The 27,820-nt window shown below is 41.1% G+C and overlaps 1 protein-coding gene across 9 annotated transcripts in view; it reads left to right on the top strand.

Moving 5' to 3' along the window:
• Positions 1-6,634: 6,634 nt before the first annotated feature.
• Positions 6,635-27,820, top strand: part of Wwk (anoctamin 8 white walker) — a 45,881-nt gene continuing 24,695 nt past the window's right edge. For all 9 annotated transcript variants that reach the window (XR_013086708.1, XM_076822887.1, XM_076822905.1 and 6 more), the window contains exons 1-2: positions 6,635-6,887; positions 23,238-23,323. Coding sequence is in view for 8 of the 9 variants with exons in the window: in XM_076822887.1 (XP_076679002.1) it covers positions 6,695-6,887; positions 23,238-23,323 (279 nt within the window). In the remaining variant the exon portion in view is untranslated. The remainder of the gene's footprint in view (positions 6,888-23,237; positions 23,324-27,820) is intronic.

Genomic DNA, 27,820 nt, shown 5'->3' with positions numbered 1-27,820 from the left:
TGAATCTCCAATAATTTAAAACGCAATCCTCACGCTTTTAAAGTTTGCCGATCATATTCATAATACACCACCATCTCAAAATTAAATAGTTCGATTTAAAAAGCAATCATGAGCTATGCGAAGTCTCCGAAAATAGTTTGCTGCGATAGGCACATAGGTGGCGCCCCGTTAGTGTATCCGTAGAGTTCGGAAAAGAATAAGTAGCCTCGGAGAGTCGGCGTTGGGGGAATCGGTAACGCGTCTGACCAGTACGCGGAGGACCCCGTGGATCATGAGTTCGAGCCCCACCGCCGGAGGTTCTGTTTTTTCATTTTCAAACGACAACTCTTCTTTACGCTTCACTTGCAGTAGAAGCTTTTCACGATCCTCCTGAAGCCTAAATGCGCCCTATTAAAAAAAGGTAGGTACCTAACACTATAAAAAAACTATCAACAAAATAAGTCGCGCCCTTTTTCCCCTCAGATTATAACCACTTACAAAGCATGTCCCCACGTCATCAATAATAGAAAACACTCAAGCTAATCAAGTCCCACGGAGCACCCTGCAATCATCAATTCACTATCATACCATTAAGCTCCGTGCACACGAGCGGCATGCGTCACTTTGCAGCCGCGTCAATGTAACGTCGTGTGCTAGCAGTACATGTATGTATATGGAGAGATATATAAATATGTATATTTTGCGGCAGTATCGTCGTATTGACGCGACTGCACAACGACGCAGGCCGCTCGTGTGCACCCGGCCTAACCCTACAAACTTAAGGAATGCCCAGCGAAGATCGTTCTCTTCACACCGGAGAGAAGAGCTTTCCCTTCTTCCCAACAGAGCGCCCCTTATAAATCGAGTCATTCCCTTGCAAAGTGGATCTACCTCCACGCCTCCGGCCCAACGAAGGATGCGGCCCGGCCAAACGTGAAAGCTGGTATTCTAGACGAAGCTGCTGGAAGGTTTCCGCGACGCAGCGGAATGCAAAGGATCGTTCGGGTGAAGGGAGTTCGCAGCCGTGGCGCGCGCGGAAGAATAATGTGGCCTTAGCCAGAGTAGGTCTGGTTCGATAAGGAAGAGTCGCGCACCGGTGACTACGAATCGATCGTACGTCGCGACGGTTGTTTATAAAACGGGGGGCCAAAGCGTTTCTGGCAGCCTGTGCCCGGTAGGAAATGAGTGGCCGGTGCCGGGCGTAGCGCGGAACCGTGTCTGGCACGTCGCTTTAAACGATAGGGGGGGCTAAGTCTATTTAACTTAATTACACCTACCGTCTGCTATACGTGTAAGTTAAGCGCCTAAGTATTTTAATAAAAATATACACATGTAAGAAAGCAAACGACCTGTAATAGCCTGCGCGAGTTCCTTGACCAGCTAACTGCTCCATCCACCCACTTCCATGGATTACTTTCGAGCTTCTTGGCGGAAGCTCCATCGCGATCGAGTTGCCATTTAAGTGTCGCGGATCAAGAGCTCTGGAAACTGAGATCGGGGGAAGTTATGGATGAAAACACCGACTGGATACGAGACGCAGTGCTCTGGGATGTTGAGAGGGAGGGATTGAAATGGCAGTCGTTGGGGCTGAAAGAATTAAGTGGCCCGATGGAAGACGTCGCCAAGAGTGATGTTTCTCTTAGTCTACCCTGGACGCTCTTTGTTGCCGCCGCGACCCAGACGGACGCTCCGCGAGATCTCCTTTTGTGGGAGGAAACTGGCAACTTCGGTGCGCCGGCTCCTTTAGCGTTAAATTGAGCCAACAAACTCTCCGCGGAAGTTGAACCGAGTTCGTCGACCTACTTGCATCTCTTGCGATCAACTCTCTCCCCTCCCATATTGTTTTTATCGAAAATCTGCTAACGACTATCGAACTACTTTACGGTTGTCGGCTTAATTTTCGCGGCGAGGCCTGGTGATCGTTATTGCGACCCGTGGTCGGCGGACCGATCCTTTGCGGCACGGTAAGAAGAACAGTTTTAATTGCTCCAGTTTCTCAGGCGTTTGTTATTAAGCGATCGCGCCGTAAGAGAGTTATGCGATGCGGAATGGGGAAGACATAAATGGCGGGAAAGAAACTGATCTGTTAATCAAGTTGAAAACAGGAGTAGGTATATTTTTGCCAAGGAAATATTAAGGGGTCGTTCTACTTTGATCGGCCGAAAAGTTAATTTATTTTCAAAGATTTTTTCTCAGTAAGTTCAACATGTAATGTAATAAATCTTTTTCGTATTTATTCAGATACTCTTATATTATAGAAAAAAAATTAAAAAGAATTTTTCTAATTTGTTTTCAATGTTTTTTTATCGCGTCAATATGTCACTAAAAAAAAGAGGTACACAACAAATTCGAAAAGATTGTTAATTTGCACGAGTTCCACTATCGCTCGCAGCTCAATCAACAATTTTTGTTGAAAAATAAGAAAATGTCGGTGGTTTGAAAAAAACAGTTTGACAAAACGCCCTTTTCCTCGGTTATTTTTCGATAAAAATTGTTAATTTATTGAGGTGCAACTGATAGTGACACTCATACAGATTAAGAATCTATCTTTTTTAAATTTTTTCTTTCAGATGAGCCTGAGTGGGGAAATCACCCGCGCCACGAACATTAAAACATATGAAAAAAATTCTTTCTAATTTTTTTTTGTATAATAAATTCCGAAAAAATTTATATCATTATATATTATATAACGTAGCTTAATTTTTCGACCGATCAAAATAGAATGGCCCCTTAGAAATATCTATGGCCTCAAGCTTCAGACATATTTAATAAAAGGGCCCCGAGAAAGTGCCCTCAACCCTTAAAAATAATAAAACCGTCAAGGTGGTGAAAATATATATCAAGAGACACGGTAGTGTCTCGCGCCAAGTTTATGCGGAGCGCGAGACTGCCGTGCCTATATTACACCGAGCAGGATTTAGAAGAACCCTTCGATTATCGAATCTCAATAACGGTTGAGCCGATTATGTTTCGAATGGTCTTAATGGATAGCTTGGGTTTGATTTACATAAGAAAAGTGTCTTCGTTTTGTTCCTACGTGCCTTATGAACTGAGATATTTCGATGCAAAGTTGCAATTTGGCGAATTTTATATTAAGAGATTTTCTCCATCGTCAAGTGTGGGCAAGAGGGGAATATGAAAGGGTGAGGAAATGTCTCTCAGGTACGTCGGTCATTGGATGAAGGTTTCGACTGATCGCGTAACAAATTGTTGTCACGTGACAGCCAGACAAAGAGCACACCTGTCAAGGCAAACGTCACCTATATAGTTAGTGTCAAATAAGGTAAGTTGTCAAAATTTTTGAAATAGGACATTGAATTATTGTCTCAATTCACAAGGTAAGTCGCCAAAATTTTTTAATAGACTTTTTATGTAGAGCTTATAAAAACGAAAGGGACACGCGAGCTTCGAGAGAAACGAAGGGGATGCACAGGCTTGGAGGTTGTCCGGAGAAGGTTAGATAGACAGAGAAGCATCTTCTTTCCCACAAGTTTCTGGAAATTTGTCAAATAAGGTAAATCGACAAAATTTGTCAGAACACATAGCATTAAGAATTAAGAAAATTATAGTGGATTGGTTGCAATGTAGAGTAAGTCACATTAGTGAAGAAAGTACGCTGAAAACTAGGGATTCCAATACCGGTAAATCGTGAGAAATATTCTAAAATTTTTACCGGTAATTCGCCAAATTTTTACCGGTAATTCAATAAATTACATATAGCAATATAGCGCATTAATTCCATCGACATCTACTACGTTATCAGTAAAAAATATATTTCAATTACTAATAAAGACGAAAAGCGAAGTATCTCATGAAGAACCAACTCTGATCCAAAAGAAAACTAAGAATTTGAATCAGTCATGAAAAAATGGACGTATTTTCAAGAAGAAAAAGTAAGGAGAAAATATATACTATGAATGGCATATGATTTCTTAATGCCTACCCGGCCAACAAGTGTAGAATCTGAGAGCGCTTTATTTCAATAGCAATAAAAATTTTATTCAAAATACTTGGCCCTGCCCTCCGAATTGGTATGGCTAAACTGAATAAATATGTATAAATTGCATTAATATATTTCTTTCTATCTTGTCTCAGCGGTGTCTTGTCTTATTTTATTATTTATACCAAAAAAAAATAAAAATTTTCGGTTTCGCAGCGCCAAGTATTTTGAATAAAATATTTATTGCTATTGGAATATTTATTTGTATAAAATAAAAATATACCTGCTTAATATTATTTAATCCATCTTTGTTTGTATAAATAGCCATTGTTATAATTGGCGCAATTTTTGTATATCATTAATTTTGTAAAGCTAAATATAGCACACTAATAAATTTACGAGTTTTCTTTTCATTCGTCTGCGCGCGCATATACTTGGCGCACTTTTTCGTACCTTTTGTTTTGAAAACGGTAATTTTGCGGAGATTAATTTCGACGTTAATTACATTCACCTATTTAGGCGCGAACCGAACGACTTTTCAAAGCCACGCGATCCAGTTACGTAATTCGATCGATCGTCTTTCGCCCCCCCCTCCACCGAAATGCCAGGTTTGTTTATCGACGGCCCGGCGAAAACCGTGGAGCCCGACGGTGGGAGAATTATCAAAGCGCGCCGGAAGTCGCATTACGATCATTTTCCAATAGCGACGCTTTGCTGGCCCCAGCGGCGGAGGGGCTCGCATTCAATCGGGGGGGTTGTCGAGCATCGATTCCTGCTCGATATCTGTGCCACGACACCGCCGTCATTTCTGATGGCCACTTCGATTCCGGAAATAGGAAATAATCGACTGGAGAGCGCCTCGGAATAGACTAACGACGGCCGAATTTGGAGCGTGCCCTTGACACCGTCGAAAGAGTCAATTCCCCACGTCAGGGGCTCCTCATGCGTCGTTACCAACGCTCACCTCCCATCCCCAACGCCCCCCACGCTCTACATTCTAAGTCCCGTTTGCCCAAACCCACGAACTCGTGACACTGCTGCTCGACTTCCGTTTCATATCGAGCCTGGATCTAACCAGATCTTAAATTTCGCTGTACAATTAAGTTTAATTCCATCGGGGACGTTGTGTTGCCATTTTTTGTTCAGGGGTGCTCGGAAGTTTACGGTGGAAGAATAGAATTCTGCCGGAGGATAAGCTTTATTGGCTTGTGTTTCCATGGGATCCGCAGGATTCGAGGTAATTGAATAAAGAGGGTGGAAGCGGGAAAGAGGGTTCGATGGGGGTGTACGAATGTTAGGAGGACCGTTAACCTAATTCTCACGCGGCGCGTATGTTGGAGGGTGTCGATGGTATCGCCATGGCCTGGGGAAGGGCGAAGGCAGGGGATTAAAGGGAAAAGGTGGCAAGAACCGTATCGCGGTTAAAGCGAAAAATGGCGTGGCGCGCGATCGATCGCGGGTCGCGTCTGGAGTTCGCCACAGATGGCGGGAGTACGCGGAAATGTTTCTCCGTTTCGCGGAAAAGAAACGAGAGTGAGTCACGGAGCATCGACATCGGCCGCGCAGTGGCACGGGACGAGACTTTCCCGCGCTCCAAATTCATTTCGAATTGGAGAACAGTGACTTCCGCGGTTACCTTAATCCTACGCTCGCGTGGATTTTAATTGTGGCACACGCGACGTGATTAATTGAAAGCAAAGCTGTTATTTGCGCGGGAGGTGTTTTGTCGTTATTTATGATTATGAAATTATTGCTTCGTATGCTGAACTTGGCGATTTGTGTATAGTATTTTAAGACTTTAAGAGTTTTAAGGAACTCCATTTTTCTGGGAAGATAATTTGTAAACAGAGCAGAAGGAGGATTTATAGTGGTTGAAAGTGGCGTGAATCTTTAATTTCGCGACACGCGATCCTACTCCAGTTCATGTTACTCGCTGAAACGTTATCTCTGATACATCTTCCTAAATCTTTTCTCAAAAGCTTCCAATAAATTGTAGCTCCGTTATCGCACTGGTAGACACTGGTTGAAGAATCGCTTAGTCCTCTGAAACGATCGATCCTGACCTGCATCAATGAATCTGACCAATTAACGAAAGTCCAAAATCATCTAACAACATAAACCCCTATCATTTCTATAAATTGTACCCTCATAAAACTTAAACTAGAGTTGGGCATTAACTAAATAAAAAATTATTTAAATAACGGATAAATTAAAAGTTATTTTAACTCTAGATTATTTGACGAATAAAGTTAATTGTTCCATTCGACAATATTTCCTTTCAACTTTTATTCGTTATTCGAAATTTGCATGTAAATATAATTGTTGACCATGTCTGCTTGAAACTAAATCTACAGCCAAAACCCGAGACGATCCACAGCCCGCAAAACAAATTTCTCAGATTACTCCCTCTATCGCCCAAACGCCAAACGCAATCGCCTGAATCCAAATTGCCAATGATCCCAGGCGTTAAGTGACAAAGCAAAGTGACTCGATAGTCATCGATTCGCCGAAATTACGCCCAACGCGCCGCGGACCGCCGAAAAATTGATTCCATGCCAATGGCGCTGCGACCGCAGCGCCGCCACGCGGTCAGCGACGCGGTGCCCCGCAACGTTGCCGCTTCGCGCGGAGTGGGGGCAGGTTTGATAATGAGGGACAGAGACGCGGCGAGCGGGGAAAAGCGCGGTGAGGGGGGAGTCTCGTAGAGGGAGCGAGTTCAGTTCAGGCGCAAGGGTCCTCGGTTAAGGACGCGACGGTCCTGCTAATCGGGACACTATGCCAGGCGGCGAGGGGTCCCCGATCAATCTCCTCGACCACCGTGCATCGACCACCTCCGGCGAGTGCGCGAACAGTGACGAGGATGAGAGGACGACGGACACGGTCCCCAACACGATGACGACCGCCCTCGCGGGCGACGGTCTCAGACGGAGGAAGGTCATACACGCGGCCAAAGAAACGCTCGACAAGGGTGAGTCTCGCTGCTCCGCGGAACGGTCGCGTCTCAGCTCGCCCCTAGCTCCATTCTCCCCGCTCAATTTCCCGGTGTGCCATTTTTTCCGCGGTCCTACTGTATCGTCGTATAATACCGCACGCATAAAGCCTCTAACGAGCTGTCTCGCGCCGTTCCGAGCGCATCCCCAGTGATAAACATTGAACCCAATGACCGAGCACCTCGTACGGGTTCACTCAGCCGCGGGGTGGCCAGCGACGCCTACGGGGCAGGGAACGCAAACTCGATTTGCCCTGCTTCCTTTCGCCCTCGCGAGCGCGCGTTCCAGTGAGAAAAAAAGGGGCGACACAGCCACCCGCGAGTCCCGCTGACCGTCGGTGCGCGCAGCCACGGATATGCGGCGGGCATTGTGCGCGCGTTCCCCGCTCTGCCGCACGTAAATATGTACATACGTGCGCGCTGGCAACGGCGTAAGGGGGCATCCAGCCGTGGTATCCCGTTACGAAACCTGGCGCAATAGGCCCCCCCGGTAGGCGGTGTTTCGTCGCCCGATCGCTCCACAACGGCGATCTTCCTCAAGGGGGGTTGGCCCGCCGCCGCTTATTTTCGCCGGAGGATCGATTCACCTTGCCGAAAATCGCCCCTAACACACGCCCACCGCTTCGTCCCCCATCTTCTAACCTCGCGAGCCTGATCCCGTTCTAAACTACAGTAGAGTCGGGGGAGAAAATTTTTCCGGCCGCGGAGCTGGAGGTGGGGTAGAAATTAGACGATTAAATTTCAACAGCAGTTCGTAAAGAGAATATAAAAAATGGTAAAATCCCTTCCCAATTTCCCGAATGTTGTGGAATTCCACACAGAGCGAAGTTTGAAGTGTGGTGTGCTCCACACATTGCACGCGACTCGCGTCACGGTTTTCGCTCGTGCTCCACCATCCAACGTGGCTTTTCAGAGAAGAAGTTCCAGGGAAATGGCGGAGAGAAGGGTTGAGAAACTACAGGGGATGAGGAACTACAACCTCCTCTCTGTCGATATTAGTAGGAGGAGGTTGTGGTCCAGTTTATGCTAAGGTCCTAAATGGAGGTTGCCAAATAAGGGTTGCAAATAAATAGCTGGGGCGCGTACTTGGCTGCTTTGTGTACACGAGGGTATCGTTTCGCAGAGCACTCGAGGGTGGTTCGAGTAGGTCGCTGTTAGTGGAGGGTGGAATTCTTGGAGGGCTGAAGAGTGTTATCGAAATGCTTAGGAATTTGAAGAATGACTTTGAGTGGCTAAGCTAGAGGCCGCGGATGTGTGTGTCTCTGCGCGAGCGGAGGGGGTGAGTGTTCTCGAGGGCGGTCGGAGCGAGAGGGTAGAGCTTAGGGAGCGAGGGTTGAAGAGGAATGGAGGATTCAGCGGGTTGGGAGGATCTGGAGAGAGGGTCTGCAAAAGTGTACTAGATTAAAACTACTTTATTCGCCGCCGTCAATGAATTACTGTGGAATTTAGTAATTAGAAGCTAACATCACATTTTAATTACACCACTGTATTCTGTGTCTGGGATTGTGTTCCACGCCAATCGAGCCTCGTGTTGGGATTTCGAGATTTCTGATGTTGATCCTGCGAGGCGGGTGGTCGGGGGTGACATTTACGGGGGGGGCGGTAATCACGTACAACTTCGACAACGCGTTGTCGCTTACGGCTATCCCATTTTGGGGTAAATTGTCCTGGTAGCAGGGCAGTCGGAATCGGGGATTAGACGACGGTCGTTTGTAACAGCTTGTTTATCCAGAGGACTCGAGGCTTCCTGCTTAACCAGAGTTTTCGTCCTCGTGTTGGGATGTAATCGACTAGGGCTCGGCCTTTGGCGAGGGAGCGAGTTATATATGGGTGCAATATGTGGGGTGTCTTGAATTTATTAACCTTCTGCGTTGCCCAAAATACTGGGAGCGTGTTAGTCAGTGAAATGAAATGATTCTATTTCAGTGGGTGATAGTGAATTGTCTGGGAACGGAGTTATTTAAATGCTTGGGGAATATATAAATATATAAATTGATTCCAGTATAAATTTTGTGGTGTTCTCTGTCTTCTGTGGAAAAAAGGTGTGAATGTTTTATAGGTAGATATTTAGTTTTGTTTTCCGCATGAATTTATCGAATATTCTAATGTATAACATGATTCTACTTCGTCAATTCCTTTTATGTGTATACAAAAATTCAGATTACTTTCGAATTCAAGCTAGTATAAACTAAACGAAATCGGAGAGTCCTCCTTTGACACTTTTTCAAGACACCGTATTTATTTCTTTACTGGAAAACAGGAAGGATATCCTCGTGGATTTATTCAGGGAAACAAGAAATAGTGTAATAATTGAGCTTCATTATAGCAGTTTGTTTGTGCAAATGCAATTCCAGTTACGCATAGGTAATTAAAAAAAAATCCATATTTTCAAAACTAATTATTACCTCGATGAAACTACAATTGGCCATTTACACATAATTAAGGAAAAATCCACATTTTCAAATCAAATTAATATCTCGATGAAACTACAATTGGCTATTTGCACATAATTCAGGAAAAATCCACATTTTCAGATCTAATTACTATCTCGATGAAACTACAATTGGCCATTTACGCATTACATTCGTGCAATTACCCTTATTCCGTAATTTTTTGTACCGAGTAAATCCAGATTTCCACGCTAATCCGACGAAGCTTCGTGTCTGACAAATTTTTGATCTTCTTCACCGCAAGGCCGATGTTCCAGACAGATTGCGGTTGACCGTGCTTTCGAAACAACATTTACATGCTAACCACCCCTAACGACAGGGATCGCGTGAACGCGAGCGTTACGTGACTTTAAAAATCCGTGTAGCTACGAAGCTGCCATCAACCCTAAACCGCCCATCGCCATAAATACCCCTTATGTTACATTTTCGATGCCAGTAATCCCGCGAATGCGATTTTATGCTATTCGGATAATCCTCTAAAGCTTTTACCCGTTTTTCATACACGACTGCTATCTTATACCACCGACGGAGCATTATTATTATTGCTGTTGGCGATATGGTGCGGTACGCACATTGAAATATCATAAAAACTTTATTCCAGTAGTGAGGGGAAATGTGAAAGTTATCGGGTGGAAAATAGAAACGAGGGAATATAGATTTACCAATAAAATTTCATTTTTCCAATTGTAAATTTATCCAAATGCTACATTGCTGGCTCTAAAACTATTCTAAATACTAGATTCCGTATTCTAAAGTATTCTAACTCTGAATTTTCAGATTCTATATCCCAAGATTTAAATTCCAAGTACCACATTCCAAATTCTAAATTCCGAATTACCAGTTCCAAATTTTACATTATCTTAAATCCTAAGTTCCATTCTCTAAGTTATTCTAAATAATTCCAACTCCGAAATTCTAAATTAATCTAAAAAATACGTGCTTCAAATACTAAATTCCGAATTACTAGTTCCAAATTTTACATTATTTTAAATCCTAAATTCCACACTCTAAGTTATTCTAAATAATTCCAACTCCGAAATTCTAAATTAATCTAAAATCTAAATTCGAAGATTAAAATTCCAAATGCTAAAATACGTGCTTCAAATACTAAATTCCGAATTACCAGTTCCAAATTTAACATTATCTTAAATCCTAAATTCCATACTCTAAGTTATTCTAAATAATTCCAACTCCGAAATTCTAAATTAATCTAAAATCCAAATTCGAAGATTAAAATTCCAAGTGCTGAAATACGTGCTTCAAATACTAAATTCCGAATTACCAGTTCCAAGTTCTACATCATCTTAAATCCCAACTTCCATACCTACCCTAATTATTCCAAATACATCTACCCCCGAAATTCTAAATTAATCTAAACTCTAAATCGCGAGATTCAAATTCCAAGTACCACGTTCCGCATCCACATTCCAAATTCTAAATTCCGAATTCCCAGTTCCACATCCCCCTATTCCCAAATCTACATTAAACCCCAAATTCCGCACCCTAAATTATTCTAAATTCCAAATCCCCAATTACCCCCAATTCAGCATTGCCAATTCCGAGTTCAGTAAACAATAATTGCACCGATAAAGGGATCGAGTGTTCCGCTAAAAACACCGTAAGCAAAGCGGAGCGATTTTAGTACGGTGACCCCCAAGGGAGCGCGTCGAGCCATGCAAACTGTCCGCATGGGGTGAAAAAGGCACGGCTGATCGAGCAACGATAATCTCACAGAAAAAAAACTGTACCCTTCCTCTGAAAAAAATAACTGAACACAGAGCTCCTACGTAACAATTCCCCTGAAGCTTTAATTAAAACGTTAAGAGCTCTATAAATACCATAGCGGTCCCTTAAGGTATTTATCTGCGTCAGCCATTTTATGAAGCCAACGCAGCACTGCTTTGCTTTTAACGCCACTACCACGAACCTCCCTTTAACCGTTCACGGCAGAGGGGAACGAGACGCAAACAGAAGGGGGTGAAATTGCGAAATGCCAAAATTCGCTGAAGAGTGCCTTCGCGTGTTTATCAGTTGACAGTCGACGTACCTGGCGTTGGAACAGGGGTGGTTTATACTCCACTCTGACGTAACACCGCCCCCACCCCCTCTGTCATCCCGAAAATGAGGCGTGTTAGCGTATCAGAAACGACTTAGCCCATCAACGCGCGAAGGCTGTGGAGGCGGCCGATTGATTTTCCCAGTTCGGGTCATCAAATATGAATGAACCCAGCATCGAAATTCTCGGATATCAGAGGCAGCTGAAGAATTTTGTATCTTATATATTCTGTATCTTGCGTCGCATGGAAACGGAATTTCTCTTCCCTGTTGAACGGAGGAATTTTCGTTCCGGCTGTTTCGACGAGTGATCTTTTGAATCGCGGTGCATATTAGTTGCTTTGCAATTTAAAAATTAATAGAAAATGGTAAAGGTAGTAGTCAGAGATTGGTGGGGAACTTTGTGTGCAAATAACTGAAATCACAGATAGGGGATGAAGGGTGGTGAATGGAAGTTTCGACAAAGACGGCAACCTAAGTAGAATAGGACACCGCAGAGTCACAATTGAACGAGTAGAGGATGTGGATAGCAATCTGGCAGTGTACCAGCGGTGTAAGTAGAATGGGGTGGTGAAGTGGGATGTCAAAATCACAGGTAAACCACTACAGGTGGGGGATAGGAATTGGATAAAGAAACATGTACGTACTGCATGTAGATCGGTGTAACAGCGTAACGATTGCATAAGTAGAATGGGACGTTTATAAGTAGGACAAGTAAGCCCCTAAAAGCAGTGGATTTCAAATTCGACACGTCGCTTCCCTAGTTCGAATAGAACTCTGTAAAATCTTAATCATAACTAAGTAAGCATCTAAAGGGAGTGAATAGAAAATATTTAAAAATATCTAGTTGCCTAAGTAGAATAAGCCATCTAAATAGGACATCCACATCACAAATAGAGAACCGAAGATATTAGATACAATTTGGATGTGGAGCCACTCAACTAATTTAAATAGAGTACTACGAAATCGTAATCGTGACTAAGCGTCTAAAGAGAGTGAATAGAAAATCTTCGCAAAGATCCAAGTTAATGGGCCACCAAAATCATAAATAAACCCCTAAAAGCACTGCATATAAATTCAACGTCGTACCACCTACCCTAATTCCAATAGAACTTTGTAAAATCCTAAATCATATCTATTTATGTACCCAAATGGAGTGAATAGAAAATCTTCAGGAAGTTCTAGAAGAGCCTAAATAAAATTGGTCCCCTAAATACATAGAACACCAAAACCATAAGCAGGACCCTAAAACCTCAGCGTACGAATTTGACAGAAAACCACCTACCTTAAATAAAATACTGCGAAATCCTAATCATAACTGAGCATCTAACGAGAGTGAATAGAAAATCTTCACAAGGATCCAATTGCCTAAGTGAATAGGCTACCAAAATCCTAAATAAATCCATAAAAACACTGCATATAAATTTGACAGAGACTCGCCTACCTAAGTAGTCTTCCTGATTTTTCTATATTATTTGTTTCTGGAGAAATTAGAAATCAGATCAGATTTCTTGAGAATTCTCGAGAATTCTCGAGAAATTGAAATAAACATTGCAAAAATTATATTTTTGGAATAATGTTGAAAAAATTGATAAAAAAAAACAGGAAAACTTTAACTAAACGATTATTCCTGTTTAATTTATACAAAACTTGTGTAAATGAAAAAATAGACACTAAATATAATTGGTAAATTTATTTATTTAAAACAAAATTTGTGCAAAGCGAAACTACTTTTTTGTAATTTTTTTAGTCCCCCCCTAGCCAAAAGAATAGTCTTCAAAATAAACAAGGTTTCAGTCGAATCGGATAATAACTTTTGGAGATAGAGGTCCCACCGATTTGGATCAATTTTTTGACGCCTTGACTTTAACGACTCCCCAAGGCTGTCTGCAATGATTAACTATAAAACAAAAAATATATTTCTATAACTTAAGACATCCTTAATACAATGCAAAAAGTCCCATTAACAAATATATAGTAGTTCTCCCTTAATTAATTCCTAAAGATCACCTATTTTTTGGGGCTCTAGACCAGAACCTCCCCTTAAGTTTCTTGAGAAAATACAGTATTTCTCAAGAAATAAGAAATAAGCGATTATAAAATTCCCCGAGAGATTCTCGAGGAGCAACACTACACCTAGCTAATTCAAGCAAACTATAAAATCCTAATTCACCCTTAGCCAACCAAAGCCAGCGAATAGACCCTCCACAGAGAACCAGCTACCCAATTACCAGAACATCGCAGAGCCCTCGAAGCAAAATGCAAATAGTTGGGTCAGGAACGCGAAGCCCCACACAGCCGCCGAGCACGTGGCTCTCGCACCAGGTACAGCCACGTCGTTCTAAAGGTGAAGAAACGAGAGGTCGATCTCTATCACGTCTATCTCTTGCCCCGGTGGACTCGAAACTCTCCCCAGAGAACCCTTCGGCGTCCGAAAACAATCACGTCCCCCGAGCACTGAGAAACGACGCGGACCATCGAGGCTTTCCGCCAACACTTCCCTCGGTGTTCCCCGACAAATATCCAGGACCACGTATATACAACGTTCACGCCGCCAGAGCCGTAGATGTCTTCGGCGAAACATGGTCGGTTTTAATTGGCTGGAACTATAGGCGGCGCGACCCTCTGCTGCACCCCAGATAACATTCCGTCGCACTGCTGCCTTCCGGAAGTTTCACTTTATTTCGTTCTGAAGTTTGCGCATAATTATAGCTTTGGGACTCTGGGGCAGGATGACACCGTGCAGGATGAAACAGAGGTTCATTTAGCGAGGCTGGAATTTAAATTATGGGGAGCGTGGATGCTAATTCTTCGGAGATTTTGGAGCTCCACGTTCGAATCTCCCGCGTTCTTCTTGATAAAATTTTCGAGGGTGGTTTCTAGGTGGATATAATTTTAGACAGTGATTTGGTGCGGGAGTTTTGATTTTAAAGGACAGTGGGCAGAGTTCGTAATAAATCGTTAGAACGTAGCCTCTAAGCAACGTTCCGCTTATTAGCATTTAGATGGGGCTTGACTTACCTCGTTTGGGGGTGGAACTTCTTCCGTTTTCGTTAGAATTGGGCTTAAAGCTTGGGGTTTCCGGTTGACACACTCCGGGGAAGTTTATAGAGGGGCTGCCCGGAGTTCGAATGAATTTCTCGGGCGATAGGAAAGCCTTGATATCATTAAGTCGGGTTAAACGGAGATAATGGAATTAGGGGATTAAATTCAGTCTCTGGTGAGACGGCGCGGCGGCGGAAGTCGGTGCGGGGGAAGCTTTGCTGCGAAACGATTTATCCGGCGGCGGGAAAGTCCTAGATGTGATAAACAATTACCGTAAACTCCATGAACATTGGCGGATTTTTGTAACTCTTTTTATATAAAGGGAAAATTAACGTTTCTACTTTTCATTCGAGGGGGTATTCCACTGTGAACGGTCGAAAAATCAAGCTACTTTTAAAGATTTTTTTCTCAGTAAATACAACATATAATGAAATAAATCTTTTTGATATTTATTAAGCTACTCTTATATTATACCAAAAAAATTAAAGAGAATATTTTTAATTTATTTTACTTGTTTTTTACAAAGCGTCAATATGCCACCTAAACAGAAAAGGTATGTTCGTGGTGCAGGTGATTTCTCTGCTTAGGCTTATCAGAAACAAAAAAATCGAAAAGATTCTTAATCTGAATGAGTGTGGTTATCGCCCGTAGCTCAAGTAACAATTTTTTTTTAGAAATAACAAAATGGCACCGGGTTGAAAGAAAAGTTCCCCAAAATGGTCTTTTCTCGAATGTTCCCCGAGAAAACTCTCGATTATTTTTTTACAAAAATTGTGAATTGAGCTACAGGCGATAGCGACACTCGTACAGATTTAGAATCTTTCTGAATTTTTTGTTTCAGATAAGCCTAAGCCGGGAAATCACCTGCACCACGAACATACCGTTTTTGTGTAGGTGTCATATTGACGCTTTGTAAAAAGCAAGTAAAACAAATTACAATTTTTTTAAAAAAATTTTATGTTATAATATAAAAGTGGCTTAATAAAAACCAAAAAGATTTATTTCATTATATGTTGTATTTACTGAGAAAAAAATCTTTAAAAATAGCTTGGTTTTTTGAGCGTTCACAGTGGAATATCCCCTTAACCCTTCGTGGTCACACGGGGTGTAGCGCACCCCAGACATTTTTTTTTCGTTGCCAATATTTCTGTAAATTTTTAGTAAAATTTTAAAAGCTTTTTATAAAATTCGGTGAATTTTAACAAAAAATATCGCCTCTTTCCACAACTATTTTTGCAACTACAATTTTCATCATGTCAAAATTTATATTTCTAGAGAAATGACTATTAGAACATGATTGAGCAATTCTCATTCAGAAGTTAAAAGATTAAAAAACACGAAAATGGTAACTCAAAAAAGAAGTTGAGGTGCAGTGAACCCCACGTGACCAATTTGTAATTATAAAGTGTGACCTCGGAGGGTTAAAATCCTATTATAACATTGCATCTTTTGTGACTGTACTACAAGAGTGAAAATGCATAAAAGTTTTGCCCTTTTCCTTAACCCTATGGTGCACACATAAATTAAAATCACAGAGGGGCCAAATATAATTCAGGAATTATTACAGTTGCATATCTGTTAATAAACAGTCATTCTTCATTCTTCTTCAACATTCTTCATTTTGAATTCATATATTCCCCAAGGCACAACTCACAAAAACTTTATCTTCGCTCAAAAAATATTAATCCTCAAAATTCTTAATTCTACCTAAAAACTTATGCAAAATAATTGAACCCTTCAAATTCTGTACCTCTGTCGAGTACAGTGAACCAAAAAAAATTATTTCTTCCTAAGAAATTCAAATAACAGAAAGCTACCATATTATTATAAATTCTGAAACTGCTACTTTTGACGTACAACGCAATCAAATCCTCCCCCTCCCCATTGGTGCACCAAGGTCAGCTGACGGCATGGAGGATGTCGAGGAGCAAACTTCGCTGTTTTACAGGAATAGCAAGAGACAAGAGATTCAAACAAAAGCGGATAACAAAGGAAAGAAAAGGAGAATCATGATTGCATCGCGTGCCCGCTGAAGGAAGCGAAGTAAATTATTGAGCAAACTCCACTTGCAAGATACCAGTGGTTCCGCGGACAAAAGAAGAGTTCGAATCGAAGATAATAAACAGAGCAAACAATTCTTCTGGAAGAAAGCGAACGAAAAGTGTGGCTGTAGGTGAATATTCGCCGTCGTTATCTGCGCGTGGAAACCTTTCGCGTGTCTCACGTGCCTCCCTGTAACATTGCGCGAATGTGGATCACCGTTTACGACCCGAAATCGATACCCGCGCCATCGATGGAAATGAATTCGCTCGAATATTACGCGGGGATGAATCGTTGCAACGCGGTAAAACCGTTTTAGAGCGCATATTATTGGCCATGTAAAAGCGAAAAGAAAGGTGCGTTATTGTGGTATAAAAAATATATCTTTCAAAATGTTGCGACTACTTCAGGAATTTTTTAATAAAATCAGACGCGTAGACAGCGCCCTCAGGAGCGGGTGTTTATTTAAATATTTAAGTATTCACTATGATTTTCTAAATTTGCAACATGACTTTTCTGTTAAGCTTCGTTTGAGATATTACGTTACGTAAAAGAACGCTGATATCACTAACGCACCCCGAGGGGGTGCCACGCACCCCCAAAGAATGGACTTTGTGAAAAGAAAAGAAAACTGGATTTCATTCTTTAAATAAATGTTTATAATCATTTAATGAATTTTGGTGAATTTCCAAAGGATATATTTTCATCCCTTAAACTCGGCAACCCCCCTCCGAAGTTAAATCCTGAGCGCGCCACTAGCTGATATCGCTAGTTTTTTTTGTATTTTTTTTTGTTCCAAAGTTACATCGTCGGAAACAACGTTTGAAAGAAAGTTGAAGTTCGCGTTGACGGAAACTCTTGCGAGTTTTATTTTTACTACGATCTTGCTGAAGTCGTTTGTAAGATACACGTTTTACAGGGGAAGCAGCAAGGAACAGGGTGATATTTTTTTATTACCACACTGTACAACGGTTAGGAACATCTCAGCCTCTTCAAAGTATCTTTATTGGCATACTGCTTCGTGAAGTGGAATCTTTGGGCTTGGCGCGCCATATTTGTTTAGACTCGATGGGAAACTCGTGACCCGCTAGTCTTTGCAAACTAAATTTCAACAATTCCTGTACCATTTTTCAAGAAACAGACATACTTTGTTTTGTGAAAAGAATTTCATAGATGGATAGATTATTATTGTTATTATTATTATTACGTCGTTATTACTCAATTGAATTATATAATACATAAGGATGAGTGAAAGTTGTAATTGGAGTAAAGGCGAGGCTGCTGTGGATACTGTTATAAGGCTAACCATTTAGAGCATAAAACAAAAAATTAAACTAAAACTAATACAAATAAAACATGCACAGTAGGGTAGCTCTTATTTTCGATTTTTTATTTTTCTTCGGAGCACCCTCCAGAATAGTTCCAAGTAATTAAAAAAAATCCGTGTAAAGTTTGAGCTCGATCGGATAAAGGGAAAGGGTACCCCTGGGCCCTTAAACATTTAAATAATTATTTAACAACTCGCGAAGTCGATTTTGTATAATATCCTCCAAGTTATTGACGAAATCAAAAAATATGTCAAACAAAAGTTGTAGATCCGGACAAGGAGCATCTTTTATGTTCTATTACTTTTTCTCGTGCGACAAACGGTTTTCGAAAAAAGTCCGAGAAGCTAAAAAAAATTTTCCTTAAATCTTGAAAGTTTAAATTCTTCTAGAACACTTTTTATTTATGAAGGCGAACACAAAAATGGAATTTTTATTTGAGGACTATTTTTTAAACATTTAAGGGGGAGGCATATACCGAAATATGCGAAAAAGATACAATTTTTTTTTAAGTAATTTGCACTCTAATGTACACTGTGCGTTGTTATCTATTTAACTGTGATCAGTTCCATTTTGCTGACTCTTCTTCATTTATTCTGATTGTCACACGATTTGAAGTTTACGACACGTTAGCTTGATTGGAAGACAGTTTCCCATTGATTTTACCCCGACTATATTAAGATGGAAACCCACCGATGTGGGTTAGGTACTAATACCAATATATTCCTGGTTCGGATTTAATCTTCGCATTTGGCGTAATACGTCAATACCAACGGCAGATTTATAGCGTCTATACTACCTATATAGCAACGATACCGTTCCCTTCTGCACAGAAGAATACAGACTCAAATAGAGTTCTAAATCATAGCAGCTGAAAAAACTACTTTCAACGAGAAATATTAACTATATAAATACAGCCTTTTAAACTCTCTATATTGACTTTAAGCTCTCCCAAAACAAAATTAAAACACTCTCCTCAAGCATCTCTTATTCTCAAAAACTCACAACCAGAACCCCCCAAAATCTCCTCTAAACAACACCCAACCGACGCATTGACACCCTCTTAAGGGGTTACGCCACCCTGAGGCGCTGGAAACAGCACTAAACTAGACGAATTTTTTTTACTGATACTATGAGGTTGAAAATTATTTATTTTTTTCTTATGGGTAGAGCATGTATTAGTGCATATATCGTATAAATCCTGTACAAAAATATTAAAAAATGACCGAGTTAAATTTTCTCCCGCGAAGCTCGTCCGCCGTTACACGCGTGACTAACCTATCAAATTATAACGAACATGTTCGTCTGAAATCGAAAACCCGATGATTTTCGTGTTCCTTAATAAAATACCTACGATGTAGCATAGGGATTTGAGAAAAAAAAATTATTGCACAAATGAGAGCAAAGTGAAAAAAATTATACGATTTTCACATGAAAAAAATGAATTTAAACCATTAATTATATACGAATGGGGTATAGGATAGAAAAACTGATACGCTACATCGTAGATAATACCATTAAGAATATGCGTGCCAAGTTTGAACTGAATCGGACAAATAGTTTCGGAGATATTCGATAGGTCATCTTCGAAAATGTAGTTTCGAGAAAAACGCAAAAGAAGAAAAGTAGAACGGTCGCTACCTGCTGCGGAATATCGGCATCCGCGCCTCGTTGAAAGCCTATAACTCGGCTATTTTGAGGAATTTTTGCGTCTACAATGACTTAAATTAATCTTAAAACTTCACGTACCTAATAAAAAAATACAAAGAAAAAAAAATCGTGTTTCAAAACTTTCAGGGTGGCGTAAACCCTTAAAGGAACTCGGTGGCTTATTCGTAACGCTGATAAAATCCATATTCCTCAATAATTTCGTAACATATAAATTTCAAGATCGACCTACCTATTGCAATAAATCAGGTAATAATTGACATCAATTCTAAAATACACGAGTTCTCTCCCCTGTGGATTTTCATTAATCCATTGTATTGTAAAAAAAACTCAGACAGTAATAGCTTTCATTAATCCTTAAGAATTGTAGAACGAACAGACGGCCTTGCTCAGTTTCACCAACAATCCAAGCACTCTCGCCCCAGGCTTCTATCTTCGGTCATTTATCACGGCATAGAACCCTCCGCGCCTAGCTGCTGGCTCGCAGATCGCGCGCAAATAGTCCATCCCCCAACTAAACGCTCCCAAGCGGCGTAGAAGTCAGCCCCAGCACGCATGCCATCGGTGGTCAGCGACGACCGCAGAGAAAACCATGCGCGTGTACCGCGTCTGCGTGGAATCCGTTTAATTGCCTCCGAAAGGCTGATTAAACCATCAGGTTTTCCTCAAGACGCAGCGAATCCACGGATTACCGGTCCTCGCCATTCTTCTCGGGCGTTATTGAACTGCGCAACCGCGACATGGCCGACCGTGATTCTTTCGTTCGGCTGGGCCACGAAATTGCCGTCCTCGGCGAGCAGCCGGTTCGAAAAGCAATTTCGAGGCTTATAGTCGTCGACCAGAAAATTGCCTTCGGGAGAGAAGCTGCGCAAGACGGTACTCGACGCTCCTTAAAGGCGCTGCGTATATAGGACTAGTGAAACCAGGGCGAACTTTGGCAATCTTCTCTTCATTGAAAATATTTTTTAATTTAAAAATCTTTATGCGCATTCTAAAGTGCACACTTTAATGCAACAATTGCGTGAATTTAATTTCGTAATAGTAATTTGCTTTAGGGATTTTTTTCAGAGCTGTGATTAAAAATATCTACTGTAATTTTAATCTGAAAGGTGAGAACCAGAGATGGGCAAAAAATTATTCGAAACAAAAATTTGTGTAGGAAATTTACAAAATTATTTGAAATAAAAAATTGTGTACGAAATTGACAGAAATCTTTATTTCAAATAATTCGCCCATCACTGGTTCTCAGTTTTTCAGATTAAAACTATGGTAGATTTTTTTAGTTACCGCGGAAACAGGTCTGAAAAAAACTCCCTTAAAGGAAATGAAGTGAAAATTTGTGTACGAAATCTTTATTTCAAATAATTGTTTGCCCATCTCTGGTTCTCAGCTTTCAGATTAAAACTATAGTAGATTTTTTTAGTTACCGCAGAAGCAGCTCTGAAAAAACTCTCTTAAAGGAAATGAAGTGAAAATTTGTGTACGAAATTTTTATTTCAAATAATTGTTTGCCCATCTCTGGTTCTCAGCTTTCAGATTAAAACTATAGTAGATTTTTTTAGTTACCGCGGAAGCAGCTCTGAAAAAACTCCCTCAAAGTAAATGAAGCGAAAATGAAGTGAAAATTTGTGTACGAAATTTTAATTTCAAATAATTGTTTCCCCATCTCTGGTGAGAACTAATACTTTGTAAGGTGAAAAGAAAGCTGGGTTTTATTCTTTAAATAAATTCGTATGATCTGCCTAATGAATTTTATGGAATTTCCATTAAAACTAATTTTACCCCTTCAACTCCGCTCCCTCAAGATTAAATCCTGAGTACGCCACTATAACTGCTCCATTCCAAAACAGGGAAACGATAATTTTTACCACTGATAATACCAACACTGAATAGGGAATAACGCAGAGAAACGATATGTGTGCGCAGACCTTTACTACGCCCCCTCGATACGCGGGTGCTCGCGCACCCCTATCGACAACAGACAGGAAACGATTCCTTGGAATATTTTCACGATGGTTGGAGGGAAACATCTTATACAATAGAATCGTCTCACCCGCAGCCATATTTCCTGACCCCCTTCAGGAACAAAAACAGACCATAAATCCTCCCTCTTCGCAGCGGACCATGGCCGCGGACATTTCTCAAAGTTCCACTTTCGGCTAGGCTTCTTGCCACTCTCGAGCTGTAATTGAATGTACAATTAGAACTTGGAATCGTTTTTGCGATCGTCAGCTGCTCTGCAGGAAGGCTCCCGAATTTACGCGACCATTTCTCAGTGAATTTCATTCGCGATACACTCGAAGGGGGGTGGAATTACAGGCAACGAGGGATAATTCGATCAGCCTCCGTTCCCTTTTTAACGACAGCTGCCGAAGATCCCCATTAACGAAGGTTCGCGCTGCAGAGAGCAGCGGCCGAAAGACGATCGTCAATTAACGACGCTTGCGATACGCTCGCACGACTGAATTCAATTTATCCTCGAACAAAAGAAGTTCGTTAGGAGCGCCCCGCGCCGCTGGTACCCTTTTCTTCCAGGCTTCGCTCGCGATTATCTCGGACGCGTCCTTCGAAGTAACGACGAGCTGCTGGTTACCCTTGTTCTGGTTGTATAATCTATGCAGGGGAGAACGAGCGACCGGGGATCCGGACTAACAATACGAATTATCGTTGTTCGAGTGGCGCTTCAGATCCTCGTAACGATCCCCTGGTTTCCACGGACCTTGCATCGAGCTCGTTGCGATCGGGGGATGCTGACGATGATCCTCGACGATGCTTCGCGTTATTCTCCCCGGGGGTTAATTCATCCCCGCCTCGGACTCGCGAGGAAGATTTTTGTTCCTTCGGCTCGTTAAAGACGAGGGGGTGAAGAATGTGTTTCTTGCTACAGAGGGATCTTTTATTTTCGCTCCTCGAGGGAGGTCTTAACCTTCGACGGGCGGATGCAGGGTAAACTTTGACCCGTTTTATTTAGACACAGCCAACCCTCTGGATTTTGGTGGCTTCGAGGGGCTTTTGGGGCGGAGTTGCGAGATTCGATGCCCCCAGGGTGAGAAATGTCCGCCGCCCTTTCCGCGAGATATCTTCGAATATTTTAACTCAAAAGAGTCGAGACAATTTTAACATTAATTACTGCTAATTCGCTATATGAAGAAAAACTGAGTTGTTTTCAAAGTTGTCTCAGGCCTTTGCGTTTAAACCTTCCCCGATTTCTTTCGCCCGAAATTTGCGGCTCCCCCAAATTTGCCACCCTATATAACATAGAATTTGGTTATTGGCACTTGCAGGGTTTTTTTTTTGTACAAAGACACTTCAATGCTGTTTTAAGTCAGAAACCAAAAGGAACACCCCCAGTATCCGCCCTTTAAGGGTGAGGTATCAATCAGCGGTGTCGCAGAAAAATGGGAAAGTAGAACGGAACGGTGTGTACGTGTCACGCGTGGCACTATAAAACTTCGTCAAAGGCGCTGTTAGACTTCGCACGATCTCTCGTCGGCGAAACAGCAGACTTGCCTTTCGTTATCGCGATCGTCGCTCCCCCGTCAATTACGCCGAGCTATTAACGCCACGATTTAGTGGTTTATTAAAGAAGGGACACCCCCCTTTCCCCCTTCCGTCTCCCCGCGGCCCCGGCAAATTGATCCTTGTAAAAAGCGAGCGCCCGTCGCTAACGACGTGTCTCGTTACGAGACACGAGACAGCGGGGATCGATATTTAATAACAATACACGTGTTTCGCCCCTGTTGCAGCTTCCCGTCTCCTCAGACGGAAGATACCATGCACTGGCCACTTGATGACCCCCCGCCGCCTATGGATACAAAAGGTTCCAACTCAGGTACGTGCGGACAAGTCAATTAACGATGTGTCTAGATGTCGCATTAGCGATTTAATCAACGAGAAGCAGGACCAATATCGCGGCGGTCGCGCGCGGCCGTCGTGCGACGCGGCGACAGCGGAATTAACCTGTTAACAGGCACAAGTTTTCGCTGGAAAATGGTAACGCATGACAAAGGACGAGGTAACTCGCCTTGCCTAGGGCGGGTACGAATGTGTCTTAACGTTATTTCTGATGTAAATAAAATGATAAAATTGATAACTGACTCAAGCGATACATAAACAATTTACTCGACAAATGTTATTGGTAAATAGATGTTTTGTTTTAATATACTGTGTGTTTAAATCGTAAAAAGAGCAAAAAAGAAGCGAGGAAACATTAAGAGGTTGATGAAACAGACTATCACGCAAGTCGAATTTAACGCGCTCGAATTAGCAAATTAATATTTAAGAAATTATAATATTCACGGAGTATTTACAATTTTATTTTCCTAGAATATTACGTACTACGTATTGGTATTCGAGAAACGTATCGTAAACGAGGGTGACTTTGTGACTAATGGGATTGCTTTTTACCCCCTCGATCCGGGGTGATTTTGTGACAACTTCGAATTTAATTCGTATTTGAAAAAATAGCGTTAGATAGAAGCGATTTTTTAATTTTTTTTCTGTTAAAATTCACCGAGTTTTTAAATTTTATCACAGGCGAAATATCCCGGGAAATTATTTAAGTCCAACTATTCTTTTTCTTCTTTCTCTTTCTCGTTTTCTCATAGGTTTTCTTTTGTAAAATGGACTGCGCAATAAAGAATTATTATTACTATTATTATTATTACTATTATTATTATTATTATTAATATTATTATTTTGTCGTTCGTACGATGCCACGGACGAGATATCCCGCATGTTTATTTACCAAGATAGGAGTTCTAATTTGAAGAAAAATCAATTTACAAAACATCTTAGCGAATAATAAATTAAATACATGTTATTTTTTTTAAATTGAGTTTTCTTCAAATTAGAGCTCCTATCTTGCTAAAGAAACACGCGAGATAACTCGTCTGTATCATCGTACGACAGATACCATGTCGTGGGATATCTCGTCCGTGGTAGCGACGCGGTTAAGATCTAAAAATTTACAGAAATATTATTATTATTATTATTATTATTATTATTATTATTAACGGGAAACCCTTTAGTGTACAGAGATACAAAATTATTAATATTACTACATAGAAAGATAAAAATAAGAGAAATAAATAAAATATATATATATATAAAATAAAATAAAATAACAAAGATAAATTAAGATGAGATAATAATAGTTAACAAAAACATAACATAAATTAAACTTTTCAAATACTACTAATAATACATATAACAGTCCGCCTGTTTATGCCTAATCACGGAGCATATTGGCAAATACATATCCTGGGGTGCGACACACCCCACGAGACCACGAAGGGTTAAAACCAATGTATTGGTTCGGGATTTTATAATGTATAGTTTTCGCGTGGTATTTGAAAATTATCAAAAAGCTTCGTAAAGTCACCTCCGTTTGTGTTATGAATTTTTAATTTTCACAGCCACCCTCGTTACTTATAACGTCACCCCTACGATACTACTAGGTGCCATTTCAATTCAACTTAACGAATGATCTTAAAAATCACCATAATCACACGTCACTCCTGCAAATGTAGCTGTCACGAATACATAAGTACGTAGTACGACGTATTACGTCTCTCACAGCTGACTCTTACACACGAGCTTCACCTTAGTCATTGAACGTGCAATGTCTTCATTACGTAATGAGCGATATCTCGCGGAAAGGAAGTTGTTCGACGCTGGCATGTATTCCCGTTCGCCCTGCACCCTTTACAACGTCGGGCCGTTGTGTCTTCGACTGCAATTACGGTACGGAACTCATTATCGCCTCGGGAACGCTCTAGAAACGACGAGACCGCTCGGGGAAGAACAGCGATCGCCGTGCGCGACGCAAAAACACAGTGACCGAAGAAGTGCAACTAATCGAACGCAGCCTTAAAGGTCGTTACTGGAGCTCGCTGTGACAATAACCTTGCCCGCGCACGTGACTCCCTGCCGTGAAGTTTCTCGATTAATTTTACCAATTTCCTGTTACGTTCCGTGGGGAAGTAACTTTAAAACAAAATTGTACAGAGGGTTTCCTGTTACCTTCACTCGCACACTTGTTCTCAAAAATCTGTCACGTTCGTTCGACCACATTTCTGTTTTGCATTAAAATTATGGATCAACCTACGAACCCCCGAAATGACAAAAAATTGGTTAAACACAGTGCGCTTCCCATCATTTTGCGAACAAAAAATTACCAACGCACAGAATAACTGTTATATTATAGAATTAGACAGTTCGACGAAATTTGACTTTTCTACGGACTTGTAACATTCAATAGCCGTTTCTTATAGGTTTTCGTGCCCTGAAAACGAATCCGCAAACCGTTTGTCGCCATCGCCCTCAGTTTTTGAGAAATTCGATTTTGAAAAAAAAAACTAAATTTTCTACTTTGAACATCTTTTGTGTCGAAACGGTAATACTTATTTGGTTGCTCGTTACGTCAGATTATTCTATGAACTCTCCCGAATACAAGGATATAAATTATTATTGCATTATGAACGTTTAAATATGTTTAAACATCAATCAAAGGGAAAAGGACACCCGAAATGCACCCGTTTTTGAAGATATCTTTGAATTTATTTCCAAAACTAAGGGTCTAGGAGAAAATCTGATTATTCCACGGGATTTAGCAGACATTTTTCTATCGGCACTTCAGCTTTAAAAAAGGAAATCTATAGAAAGTTTAAAATTATATTAACCCATTATAAAACACTGTAAAACAATAACGCGGAAATAAAACGTACCCAATAGAAATAAAACTACTTTCCTTTAACAATTGAAATCTTCAAACTATATTTACACAATTTCATACCATTGGGGGTTGGTATCTTTCTGCATAACTTGGTACAAGTAACGCCAATCTAGGTATCTAGGTCTAGGTATCAAGAAGCAAAAGGCAGACGTGACTTTCCCAAATAAGAAGTTGAAATGATAAACGATCTACGTAAATTCCAAAGAAGGCAAAGATTATTTTTGTAGCGGAACAATTATGTAAATTCCATGCTGAATAGGGTGGCAAACGCTGTAAGTGCTAGACTAATTTATTTTAGTTTCCAGTGGTGTCGCAAAATACAGCTGAGTTCATAAATACCAACGTCTCTGCGGTTGAAAAGAAAATATTGAAAATTCTCACGTGTGCCACTTGGTTCATCGTTTACCCTTTCAACTCCTAAATTGTTTATTCTTCTTAATTCACACGAAGAAACCTGCGAGTCACTTTATTTAGTGGTACAAGCAGAAAGGTGGCCATTTTACGTGAAAAAATAAATCAGAAGCATAGAATAAAATTCGGTCGACCCGTTTGGGATTTTAGACACCCTTTTGGCCGCCACTGCGCAGGGCAGACATGACTGTCGATTCGATCGACCATTGTCCGGCATGAATTACTTGCGATGAACCGAGGATCTCCATACGTTCAAAAATACCCGCTGCAGAGGTTCGCCTCACTCTCCTTATATGCATTTGAATGGTTCATCTGTCGTGAACCTTTATGCCAGTCGAAATCAATACGCGGGGGACCATTGTACGGAAACGACGCAAGGCGTAAACAGATCCTCGTTATTTATTCTTTTGACCGCGTTCCCTGATGACAAAACGATTTAACTACCTTGTTTACGGAGGATACGCGTGGACGCAAAATTACACGTGGAAGGAGTTTGTGAGGGGTAGGTAGCCATATTTAGCAGGGGCTATGGAGGGTCGACTTGAAACTAAATGGAACTTCGTACATGCGTGTTTGTTTTTGATAAAATAGGCGGAATACGTGGCTCCGGGTTAATGAGGCGAGGGCTAAAAATACAAGGGTAGCGTTTTAATGACTCGTAGCCCAAATTACAGGGCTTGACGAGATGTTTACTTGGAAAATACTCCCTCCTTTTTAGAGGCACCAAAAGGTGAGTCGTTTGGGGAGGGGTCTGTTAACAGTTGGAGTGCAGCGAAGGTTGAGGAATGTTCCGTTTAGGCTAAGAAAGTTTTGCTTAAGGGGTTATGCCTAGTCAGGCGGTCGAAAAGAGGCGAATATTTGTGAATTTTTTTTGAAGAAGCGGAAGCGTATATTTTTACAGAACTTTTTGCGTTTCAAAGAGCAACATTTAAAGAACATTTGGTAATTTTTTCGTATACAAATATTTAAGTTTATAATAAAATAACAAGCGACATCCAAGAAGCATTTTTAAAAATTTGGTTTTGCGGTGAGCACTGCCATTTGGAACCAGATTATCTAAAATCAAAAAACAAAAAAGATTTCGTTAGTATATTAATGTATCCACTGATTAACGGAGGGAATTTCAGAAAGATTAATTTAAAATAAAATGGCGGCTATTTAAAGTTGAAATCCTGATTTTTT

This window comes from Andrena cerasifolii, chromosome 1, assembly GCF_050908995.1.
Source record: "Andrena cerasifolii isolate SP2316 chromosome 1, iyAndCera1_principal, whole genome shotgun sequence".
Lineage (NCBI taxonomy): Eukaryota > Metazoa > Arthropoda > Insecta > Hymenoptera > Andrenidae > Andrena > Andrena cerasifolii.
Note: the sequence above shows the minus strand (reverse complement) of the source record. Positions and strands in the feature narration are given on the sequence as shown.